This window comes from Balaenoptera ricei, chromosome 14 (genome assembly GCF_028023285.1).
Source record: "Balaenoptera ricei isolate mBalRic1 chromosome 14, mBalRic1.hap2, whole genome shotgun sequence".
Classification (NCBI taxonomy): domain Eukaryota; kingdom Metazoa; phylum Chordata; class Mammalia; order Artiodactyla; family Balaenopteridae; genus Balaenoptera; species Balaenoptera ricei.
Genome location: NC_082652.1, coordinates 7,819,827 through 7,831,091, shown reverse-complemented (window position 1 = coordinate 7,831,091; position 11,265 = coordinate 7,819,827). Strand labels below are relative to the sequence as shown.

The 11,265-nt window shown below is 57.9% G+C and overlaps 1 protein-coding gene across 3 annotated transcripts in view; it reads left to right on the top strand.

Moving 5' to 3' along the window:
- MLXIP (MLX interacting protein) overlaps nucleotides 1-8,209 on the top strand; it is a 62,178-nt gene extending 53,969 nt beyond the window's left edge. For all 3 annotated transcript variants that reach the window (XM_059895679.1, XM_059895678.1, XM_059895680.1), the window contains exons 12-17: nucleotides 143-270; nucleotides 841-942; nucleotides 1,037-1,164; nucleotides 1,362-1,485; nucleotides 2,891-3,020; nucleotides 3,580-8,209. In XM_059895679.1, the coding sequence (XP_059751662.1) occupies nucleotides 143-270; nucleotides 841-942; nucleotides 1,037-1,164; nucleotides 1,362-1,485; nucleotides 2,891-3,020; nucleotides 3,580-3,701 (734 nt within the window). In that variant the 3' untranslated portion in view covers nucleotides 3,702-8,209. The remainder of the gene's footprint in view (nucleotides 1-142; nucleotides 271-840; nucleotides 943-1,036; nucleotides 1,165-1,361; nucleotides 1,486-2,890; nucleotides 3,021-3,579) is intronic.
- The last annotated feature ends 3,056 nt before the right edge of the window (nucleotides 8,210-11,265 follow it).

Here is an 11,265-nt window from a genome sequence, read left to right as displayed (position 1 = left end):
CCTAACGGAACCCACCTCCTGCCCCCGCCTGGTGGCAAGGGTCCCTCCCGATTTTGCTGTGGGGCTGCCACGGAGGCTCAGGGTGGGTGCCCCGCGCAGCTGCTGCAGCCTGGTCCCTGAGGGGAGTCTCTGCTCTTCTCAGGTCGAGACTGCCCGAACTCAGGGCAGGCCTCTCCGTGTGCTTCAGAACAGAGCCCCAGTCCTCAGTCTCCCCAGAACAGCTGCTCAGGGAAATCTTCTGCAGACCCCAAAAATGTGGCTGCTTTAAAGGTACCTGTGGGGTCTTGATTCCCTTGGAAGGATGGGGAGGCAAGGAGAAGCGTATCAAGGGACTTTGGGGATGGCTGCGTCCCTTACTAGAGACACACTGGAAAGAACCGTGGGCTTGAGGGGTGTCCCACACCAGGCTGGGGCAGCATCGGAAAGAGGGAGGTTTGCTGCTTTAACCTTGAGCCTCTTGGCTCCTCCCATCCCCCACCTCCCCCCCAGCCCTGTGGTGACGGCGGCCCTCAGCCCAGGAGCCAGCACGGAGCCCTGTGGAGCAGTGGGGGGAGGCGGCAGCTGTCAGAACTGGGTCCGGGGTGTGAGGGTGGCCAGGAGGGGCCGAGCCAGCAGCCTCGGGCCCTTGCTGTGCTCTCTTCTGCAGGGATGGTTTTCTAGTCCCGTCCTGTCGCCCTCCTGGCTCCCGCTGGAGCCTTTTAGCTTCCTCTCGCCCCTCCTTCCACATAGGTCTCTAGAGGCCACAGGGTCCCAATCTGCCCCTAATCTGGGCAGCAGGTGGGGGTGGGATGGGGAGGGGAGGGGTCCCTGTGTCACAGTGACGGGTCGATTTCCCAACAGAACCGGCAGATGAAGCACATTTCAGCCGAGCAGAAAAGGCGCTTCAACATCAAGATGGGCTTTGACACCCTCAACAGCTTGATCTCTAATAACACCAAGCTGGTGAGTGGCCGGAGGGCGGGGAGGGCCGGCAGGACGGGCGGACATGGCGGGGTCGCCGCGCCTGCTGCCGCCCTGACCCGGCCGCCCCTTGCAGACCAGCCACGCCATCACGCTGCAGAAGACGGTGGAGTACATCACCAAGTTGCAGCAGGAGCGCAGCCAGATGCAGGAGGAGGCCCGGCGGCTGCGAGAGGAAATCGAGGAGCTCAACACCACCATCATGTGAGGCTGGGCCTGGGGGCTCAGGTGGCACCCCGTCCTCGCTGGCACGGCACGGAGGGGGCGCTCATCGCCGGTGGAGGCCTCTCTGCTCGGCGCTGCAGCCTTTGCCCTCCTCCTCCTCCCCAGGCTCCCCTCCCGGGCCCGCCCACTTGGCCCCCACCACGCCGAGCTTCCTTTGACTCTTCCTGTCGTTTCAGCTCCTGCCAGCAGCTGCTCCCTGCCACGGGCGTCCCCGTCACCCGGCGCCAGTTTGATCACATGCGAGACATGTTTGACGAATATGTGAAAAGCCGGACTCTGCAGAATTGGAAGTTCTGGATTGTATCTTTGGGTTTTCTTTGCTCATCCCCCATCCCCCCGACCAGGGCACTAAAACCGCAGACACTGAGCCTTCAGTTGCTTTAGAAAGATGCTCTCTAAATGGTTGTCATTGAGTTTGTCAAGACAGGTAATGCTAGTTTCTGTCTCGAGAGGGAGGGGCCCGGCCAGGCCTGTGGTGTGGAGCAGGCTGTCCTTGGTGACCGTCCAGGCTTGGGGCTCCCTGGGGACCTGGAACAGGCCCGCTTTGCGCTCTGAGTCCTTGAGAAGTAAAGACAAGGCTGGAGCCACTGGCAGAAGCAGTAAGGTGGGCAGGAGGGGGCATCTGGTCTGACGCGTCCTGGCACCAGCGCGGAGTGTGGTGCCACCCGAAACCAGGGCTCACAGAGCGACTAAGTGGCAGAGCCTGGATTTGAAGCCAGTTCCCCCCGGGCTGTTTTCTGGGTTTGTGCCGCAGGGCCTTGACTGCTGTAACGAGGCACGGATACCTGAGTGCTGGGCCCTGTCTCTGGGGCCAAGGCCTCCCTGCACTTGGCTTTCCAGATGTCAGCAGGGCCCTTATGGGGGACGGCTCTGCCCTTGCCACTCCCCACCCAGCCACCGCTGTGCCTCCGAGTGGACAGTGTGTGCAGGGGTGGGGTCGGTCGCCGTGCCTGGGCCTGGGGTCTGATGGGCTGCGGAGGGGGTCACGTGGGAGGAGGGACACTCCAGCCTCAGCTCTGACAGGGCAGCTGGTGTCTGTGTGCACTAATGGGCGGGTTTTAAAGGAAGAGATGACAGACACCAGCTCCAGTGCCCCAACTTTGCTCTGGTCCTGGTCCCTGAGTGGCGCTGGCATGAGGCAGAACCTCTGTGGTCAGTGGCAGGTTCCTCGGCATCAGGCTGAGTGTGGTGACCGTGGTCGCCACCTGGGCTCAGGAACAGTTAGGGACCGCTCGCTCTCTCTCCCTCCCTCTCTCTCTCTCTCTCTCTCCCTCCCTCTCTCTCTCTCTGCCTCCCTCTCTATCTCTCTCTCTCTCCCTCCCTCTCTCTCTCTCCCTCCCTCTCTCTCTCTCTCTCTCTGCCTCCCTCTCTCCCTCCCTCTCTCTCTCTCTCTCCCTCCCTCTCTCTCTCTTTCCCTCTCTGTCTTTCCCTCTCTGTCTCTCCCTCTCTCTCTGTCTCTCCCTCTCTCTCTATCTCTCTGTCCCTCTGTCTCCCTCTGTTCCTCTCTCTGTCTTTCCCTCTCTCTCTCCCCCTTCGTCTCTCTCTCTCTCTCTCTCTCTCTCGCCCCCTCTCCCCCGTCCTGCCCCGTCACAACTATGCACAGTTACTTGCCAGTCCTGAGGGGAGTTGGTCACGGGCAAGCCCGTGACTGGACGTCGTTCTCTCCACGCTCGCTTCCCTTTTCTTTAACGTGCGTGCTGTGCAGTTCAGCGTCATCATCAAGCCGCTGTTTGAGTCCTTCAAGGGTGTGGTGTCCAGCAGCAGCCTGGAGGAGCTGCACCGCACGGCGCTGTGCTGGCTGGACGAGCACTGCTCCCTGCCCGTTCTCAGGCCGAGTGAGTGGGGCCGTGCGGGCTTGGACGGGGCTGCCGAAAACCCAGGCTCTGCTGCAGGTGGCCCGCAGACAGCTGGGGCAGGGGGGCGAGGCCGAGCCGGAGGCGCCCCTGCAGGGCGGAGGGGTGAGGGCTCCCAGAGCCTCCGTGTGCCTGTTTGATCAGATCCAGCTCGCATTTAGTGAGCACCTACTATTTACCAGGCCACGTATCAGGGGTTTTCAGATACGTTTTCGTGTTTAATTCTTGTAATAACAAAAAGAGCTGTGGCCGTGTATAAAGGCTGTAGAGGTGTGATGCTAAAGCAGGGGGACGAGCAGGAAGAGGTCAGCGTTCCCCGCCCACCTGCAGCGTAGGAGGTAGGACCGGGGGAGTCGTCTTAAAGGCAGAGGTGTGAGTGTCCAGACCTCAGGTGAGAGGCTCTCCCGGTGTCCGTGCCTCTCCTGCTCTGGGGGCCTGAGAATCCCCACGCGGGGTGCACACACGTCGCTGCGTGTTCCGTCCTCTGGGGGCTTGGAGCTGGCGCCGGGCCGTGTCTGCAGGCTGCCCCTCTGTCTTGCAGCCGTGCTGAACACCCTCCGGCACCTGAGCACCACCACGTCCATCCTGACGGACCCGGCCCAGCTGCCGGAGCAGGCGGCGGAGGCCGTCACCAGAATGGGCCAGAGATCTGGGGAGTCTTAGCAGTGCTTAGCGGGCACATGGCCGCGTGAGAAGCCGTGGAGACCCTTCCTGCCTGTGGAGAGGAGGCCGCGCCCCTCACCTCTCCTGATGCGGAGCTTCCGGGCCTCCCTCCGACTGCGGCCCAGGCCGCTCAGAACGCCATGCTCAGGTCTGAAGCAGGTTCGGGTCCTGCCCACAGCAGTAGCCCAGCTTAGGGAGCCCCTTGCTGTGAACTCTGACTCAGCGACCTCTGTCACCGACCTCCCCTCCCCTCGGGTAGCCGGGATAAAGGGGAACGCTGCCCGTCCCGGTCCTGTCCTGTCCTGTCCTGCTGGTGGGTTGTCGGGGCCACGGCGGCAGCGCGGGGAGCAGACGGGGCAAGAGGGGGCATCACCCGCTCCCCCAAGTCAGGAAACGTGAGGGTCCTTCCCGGCTCCTGTCTGGAGACTTACACACGCTGCCTCCTGTCACCTCTCAGGCGCCCGTGGGGCAGTTGGAAGGCATCCTCCTTCCTGCCCCGACTCTGACCTTGTAGATAGGTTGAACGTCTGCTCAGGCTTCACAGGGCCGGCTGCCGGGGAAACCCCGCAACACACGTGTGCAAAGTGGTGGGTGCGCGTGCCCGCAGACAGGAACGGAAGCGCGAGCGACGCGGAGCTGCTGCTGGCTTGGAGGGCCGCTCGGGCGGGGCTTCGATCTGTCCTGATCTGGTTCCACTTGGCGTTGCAGCCTCCGTGGTGACACCGACCTGAGAATCGCGTGGCGGGGCTCAGCTGGGGCCCTGCTTCCGAGCCGCAGCCGGGCGGGCGGCCGTGCTTGATGGGTGCTGCTGGCCCTTCGGGTGCAGTGTTTGAAAGATCAGGCTCCACAGTGCTGCCGTCGGCCTGGTCACCTTGTCTGGATTGTCCAGCTGGGAGCCCCAAATCATAACAGTTCCTGGACCAAAGACGCCACCGCACCCAGCGTCTGTCTCGTGTTTGGAGGCAGAAACTGAATGTTGACACAGAGCTCCGAGGTGGCTCCAGACCAGACTGTAGAGAGTTGTATTCAGATTTGGTCCAGGTGGAGGGGGCAGCAGGCTGTTTCCGGATGTGGGAATTGCACTTGGAAGGGTTCAGAGGAGGTCCCGGGCCCGCCCTCCTCTCGGTGTGTCTGCAAGAGCAGCTCCAGGTGGAAGGATGCTGTCTAACACTCAGGAAGCCCAGCCAGGGGCACCTCCTCACTGAAAGAATGTGCTTTTCACGTCCTGCTGTGAAGTTCAGAGGCCAGCAGGCTTCCCGTTCAACCTCTGTCCTCCGGGCCCGAGACGGAGACTGGGCAAGCGCTGGGCAGACCAGGAGCCCAGGGGCCCCAGGAGGGGCCGCTGCGGGCCACCCTCTGAAGCTTGGATCATTTCGGAGGCTGCTGCTGGTTCCCGGAGGCCTGTGGAAGGTGCTCGGGGGGGGGCAGGCAGCCCCACCTCAGCCTCGGCTGATGGAGGACGGAGGCGGGGTCCTCTCTTGGCCGCTGGCCGTGCCACTGCCCCTGCCATGGGTCACGACCGGTCACCTGCTCCAGCCCCGTCAAGGGTGCCTCGGCGGCACCCCTGCAGCTCCCCAGAACCCGTGTTTACAGGCCTTCCGATTGCTCTCCTGAGGCGCGAGCACGCAGCGAGGCCGGGCCAGCCCTTCGTTTCCACTGGGATGAGGGACAGGAACCCAGCCTTCCCCGGGGTGGACACGAGGTCACCCTCAAAAGTGGAAGAGCACGTGGTAAGAACTCCGTGAGGCTCAAAAGGGAAAAAGGAAAGCCAGAGACGTTCCAGCCATGAGGGCTCGTGGAGGGTCCTGCCCTCGGCCTCGCCCCAGTTCCTGTGCCTTCGTAAACCGCGTGGTGGCCGCGGAGCTCGGCCCGGCCATGACCTCTCCGAGATCACTAGCTTTCTCCCCACCCCTTGCTGGGAGTCTTTTTTTTTTTTTTTTTTAGCTCCATGGGATATAAAATTGGCCTCTTCCTTCTCTGGCCTACCTCTCCCTCCCTTTGGCTGATTTAATGTTCACGATTCTGTTTTTTTAAATATTTAAGGCTGTTAGGTTGTATGAGGCATTGAAGGGGGTGTGTGCGTGTGTGCGTGCGTGTGTGTGTGTGTGTGTCCCAGCAGGTGTTTAACTAGATGCATGTTTTGTTTTGAGATATTTACTTAAATCCATTTCTCTTGGTGCTCACCATTACGGCTGTAGGGCCGCAAAGCTGTATCTCTTACTACAAACACGTTTGTTTCTTGCCCCGGAAGTTTTCTTGTTTTGGATTCTTGCCTGATGAGTCTGGCCAGACGGGGGCCTAGCTTTGACCTCTGTCCTGGGGTCCCAGGCCGGGGTGCAGGGACCCCGGGGCCACTCTGCCAACCGCCTCCAGTGGATGCTGTAGTTTGTTTACACTCACTTTCACCCCTACTCCTGTCCCTACTCCCATAAAAGAGACTTAAAAATGCTGACACTTTGGAGGATAAGAAAATCAAATCTGAAAAGGAAAAAAAAAAAAAAAAAGCCCATCTGGCACGTAATCTCTGAAAGTGTTTCCTGTGAAATCTTTCTGTGCCATCAACTCCTTTCCCACTGCTGGTTGCTGTTTGACACCCTGTGGGAGATGCAGGGAGAGTGGGGCTTTCTGCAGTTGGCTGGCCCGTCCCTCCCTCGGTCTCAGGCAGGTTACAGCCAGCTGTCACCCCTCTCCCACCAGGCCCCCCACCTGACTGGGGTTTTCAGGGCACGAGGGAAGAAGCAGTCCCGGCGTCAGGAGTCAGTGTCGATGTGAGCACCAGCTCCTGTTGGGGAGGGGCGGGCAGGGCGCTGTGGGTGACCCCGTGCACGCAGCTCAGCTCGCTCTGCTCTCTGTGCTTGTGACCTGATCCCGCCTCCCTCGCTAGGTGGCGCTCAGCCCTCCAGGTGGTTATTGCTCTGGCTGATAGAAAGAGAAACTTAGAGTCTTAGGGGACACGGCATCCCAGGGTGGGGGCCAAACCCCGTGTCCCTCCCCAGGTGAAGGGGTGCGGGGGCCTCCTCTCAGCCTGGGCCTGCCCTCCCTGCACAGCCGGCTCTCCACCTGGGTGAGCGGGTCCGAGAGGCAGGCTCATTGCCGTTGTCAAGATCCCGCGTTCTCACTGTCCAGCTGAACGAGGGCTCATCAGGGCGGAGCCGGGGCTGCCCAGGGGGCCCGTCTGCCCGCGGCCTGCACGCTTACTCAGTGTGGACCCAGCCCGGCGCCGGCTAGCCTGCCCCACTTCGGTTCTTTTATCTCATCTGGGCTCCAGGTGGGCAGGCTTGGAACACCGCTTGTCGGAGCAGCTTGGCTTCCTTGGTGGTGGGCTTGCTGAGGAAGGGAGCTGGGGAGCCCCACTGTGGGCTCAAGGGCAGCAGTGGGCTAGGGTTTCTGGCTCCACGCCCCTGGTGCCTCGTATACGAAAGAGGATTGTCACCACGTCTGAACACAGATGACAGGAGAGGACAGCGAGGCTGGAGGGTGGAGGAGCTCGGACCTTCAACACGTTGTACCTTTCAGTGGTCGCTTAGCCTTGACCCGCTCAGCGGGCAGGTTTGGGGATCGGAGGGGCTCCAGGAGCCGAGAGAAGCCTTAGGACCCCCCCGGGTGCCTCCACACAGATCACCTGCCCTATTTTCTTTTCCTTCTGACGACTTGGCTTTCCCAGCTCACCACACAGGGCTGTTTCCTGTCGAGGCTTGTGAAAGTAAGCCTTTGAGAAAGAAAAGGGAACGTTTCCTGTTGAATGTTGGCCTTGGCTATGCGTGTGTGTATGTGTGTGTGTGCTTGCACAAGCCTGCGTGTGTGTTTGTGGGTGTTTACTTAATGGAATTTTATTTTTGTGAAATTCTTTTATAATTATGTAGCAAAATTCACCTCCATCTCCCAGTCAAACTTTTGGTTCCAGAGTCAACCCTGGGCGTCACTAATTTGAAGAATTCTCTCCTGGGTTTCTGAACGGAGATGCGCCACTGTCAAGAGTTGAGGTTGTGGAGAGGGTTGGGAGAAACTGAAGTCTGATGCATTTCCGTAGAGTTTACATCCTGCAGTTAAAAGGTAGGAAGGGCTCGACCAGGGAGACACGAAGCCCAGGCTATGTTTCTTGCGAGGGAGCTGGATCGCGGCCTCACCCCGAGGTGCCCTGCTGCTGCTTTATCTGAATCTGTTCACACGGCTTGTTTTGCTTGTTTTGTAACGCCACAGCTGAAACAGCACGTTCTTTTCCTTTTTTGGGTTTCAGTTCATTGTATAAATGGTTCATTTTTTCTGTTGTGAGCTCTGGTGACTTGTGTCAGGCCTCCCGTAGGAGACAGTCACCCCTTGTGGGCAGAAAAACAAAACCCAAGAAGAGTTGTGTTAATCGGAGGCTCCCTCAGGCCTGCACCATCCAGAGCACGGCCCTTTATGCTCCACTGTTGAGAAGCAGGTTTCCACCAGCTGAATTCAACACTACAATGCAGTTCAAAAACTATATTTGCATCCAAGACAATAAAAAGCCGTATTTTTTTGAAGAGCCTGTGGTGTGTGGTCTTTGCTACCCTGTTGGGCGGTGGAAGAGGCCATAGAATGAGGTCAGAGCGGAGTGAAGCTCACGCTAGCCTTGGGGGGAGTGGGTGCAGCCTGGAGCCAGGGGCTGGGAGTGAGGAGACGGGCCTGAGGCAGTGGGGCTCCGGAGGCGGCCGCAGAAGACGGCGGCCCTAAAGAGAGGCCTCTGCCGAAAGGCCCAACGGGACACATTCTGCCCGTGAACTCACCAGGGCCTGCTCCAGGCCTTTCCCAGGTGGACAGAGTCCAAGGGTACTTGTACAAAACTGCCCGTTTCCTCGTGCGGAACTTGGGCAAACAGCAGCCGCCCTGCGCTCTTTACAGGGTGGTCACGAGGGTCACATGAAGTCACGAACGTCCGGTGCCCAGAAAGCACAGGTTATCACCAACATGGCCAGCACTGGCCCCAGCACAGAGCGGGGGGGCTGCGTCGCGGTGATGCCCCGGGGGGGCGGTGGGCCCCCTGCTGACTGTTGACCCGACACTGTAGACAGAAAATGCTGGGAAGTTGACCAGCAGAGATGTCCCTTTGTTGTGCTGAGATGTTGATGATTTCTGTTTAATCTAAAAGCCTTTCTTTTAGCCCTACCATCTTCCTGTGCCTCCAGCTTCTTGCGGCTGGGCAGGGTGACTGTGAGATGAGGTGTGCTGTCCCCTTTCAGCCTGCCGGCCCCTCTACAGAGCTGCTGGCTTGTTTCACTGAACAACTGCCCGGATCCGTATCTCCTGACTAAGATGCAGTGCGTTCATATGCAGGCCCTTGTCTGATCAACCCCCCACGCCTCCCCCGAGGAAGAAAGTCTTCATGACACAAAGCCAGATGTGGGGCCGTGAGAACCAGGGCCCCCTGAGAGAGGTGAGTGGTTCATGGACTCCTTGAGGCTAGAAGGAACTCGGTTTCCATTGACCTAATCAGTGGGTGTCCAGTTGGTTCTTCTAACTTTTTGAGCCCAGCCCCATGTTAGGTATGGGATCGTAAAGATAGTTGGGGTGTAATTAGGAGAAGAAGGGAGGGTTTGGAAGTGGGGAGGGAGGGGCCAGGGCACTGGGGCTTCCCTGCCTCAGTGTCAGGCACTGGGCCATTTCGGGGACATGCCCCACTCTGGACAGTTCTCGAGTTGGTGGTGTGATTATTCCCATTTTATAGAGGAAGAAATCAAAGTCGTTTCCAAGGGGGCGAGGCTGCATGGGTCAGAGCCAGAAGGCTAAAGGTTCATTTTTTATCCTGTAACGGGCCTCTCCATCCACCGAATCCGGAGGATTATCCGTGACGTCCTTCCCCTCCCCTTCCCCTCCGCCAGCACCAAGTCCTGTCGAGTTTGTCCTCCAAATGTCTTCCAAACACATCATCCACTTTTCTCCAGCCCCACAGGCATCATCACCCACGTCCGAGTTGCCATCGTTTCTCAAGTGCACACGATGGTGTCGTCCATCCCTTCTCTGTCTTGTAGCCTCGACCTTACAGTCAGTGGGAACTTGAGGAGGTCCCAGTCCAGCCACAGCACTGACTCTGCCCAGTCCTTCAAGGGCTTCCAGATAAAGGTCAGTCCACCCCACTCCGTTGAGCCCATCCTGCCTCTACTTGCCTTTCCAACCTCATTTTTGCTCTTTTCAGTTCCTTGAACATTCCATGCTTTGTTATGTTTCACTCTTCAGGTTTTCCCAAGGCCTCTTTCCTCTGCCTAAGCCTTTGCCCATCTCCACCCCTTTTCCTGAATAGCTCCTATTCTTTCTTCCCATTTTAATCCTTAAATGTCAGTTCTTCAGAAAGCAGCCCTAATGTTCCTCCCACCGACACACAGGTGCATGCACACTCGCACACACATGTACGTACACACGTGCACATACCAAGTCAGACCTCAGAGCAACTGTATTTCCTCAGGATGCTGGTCATGTTTGTCATTACCATTTATCTTCCCCGCCAGGTTCTGAGGCCCATCAGGACAAGATGCCCACGGCCATTGCTGTGCCCAGCTCAGAACCAGCACAGGAGGTGCTCAGGGCACCTGCCCAGTGACCCTCAGCCCCAGGCCCTTCCACCAGCCCAGCGGCCCCTTCCGCACCTCCATGTCAGACAGGCGGGGGTGAGGGGCAGGCAACCAGCAGGTGCAGAGGTCAAGCTCAAGTGGGTGTCCTGCAGGGTTTAAAGGTTGGCTCCTACGATTACATACTTAATATAAAACATCAACTTCAGTAATTCAGGTTGTAGATATGATTAGAATAGTCTCCAAATGGCATTTGAGAGCGTTTCATCTTGGATGTGGACTTGATTCTATAGAACACAGTCTACCTTCTTCAGTAGCTCTTTTTTGTACGTCAAGCTCTGAATTTAGCCTTGTGTAGGCTGGTGGGATTACACTCAATGTGTGCTTTTACCTTTTTCAGAAAATCTCCAGCGCACACAGAAGTAGAACAGTACAGTGAACCCCTACATACCCATCATCCACTTTAACGATGACCAACTCTGGGCCAGTTTTGTTTGCTATATACCTCACCCCCACCCCCATTATTTTGAAGCAAATCCCAGACACCATATGGATTTCGTCTGTTAATAGTAAATGTGCTTTTGTTTCCAGAATTGCATCTATGCCTGCAACGTTGGTCGTTTGAAAACTCCCGAAGGCTTTGTGAAAAACTACAAAGTCACAGTTGATGAGAAACCTGGGGACTAGGGAGTTCTGATTGATCAGATTTTCTGTTTCACTGAATCATTAGCTAGAAAACCCTTATTGTTTAGAGAGGGGGAAAAGCTTTCTAAGGGTCTACTTTCATGCCTTATATGGATTTGTACAGCAAACAGTCTAACCTCTTGATCTAGTCCGACTGATTGTCGCTCCAGGGGGATGTGACTGAACAGGGCTGGTTGGTACCATTACAGGTTTGTGGCGGGGATGGGGCCTTCCCACCTGTTCCCTTATCTGTCCCGCAGCACAGATTCCAACCTGTCGGTGTCTCCTGAGTCCCCAGCATAACTGAACACCCTCTCCACCCCTCACAGACAAAGGATCCTCCAGTTCCGTGC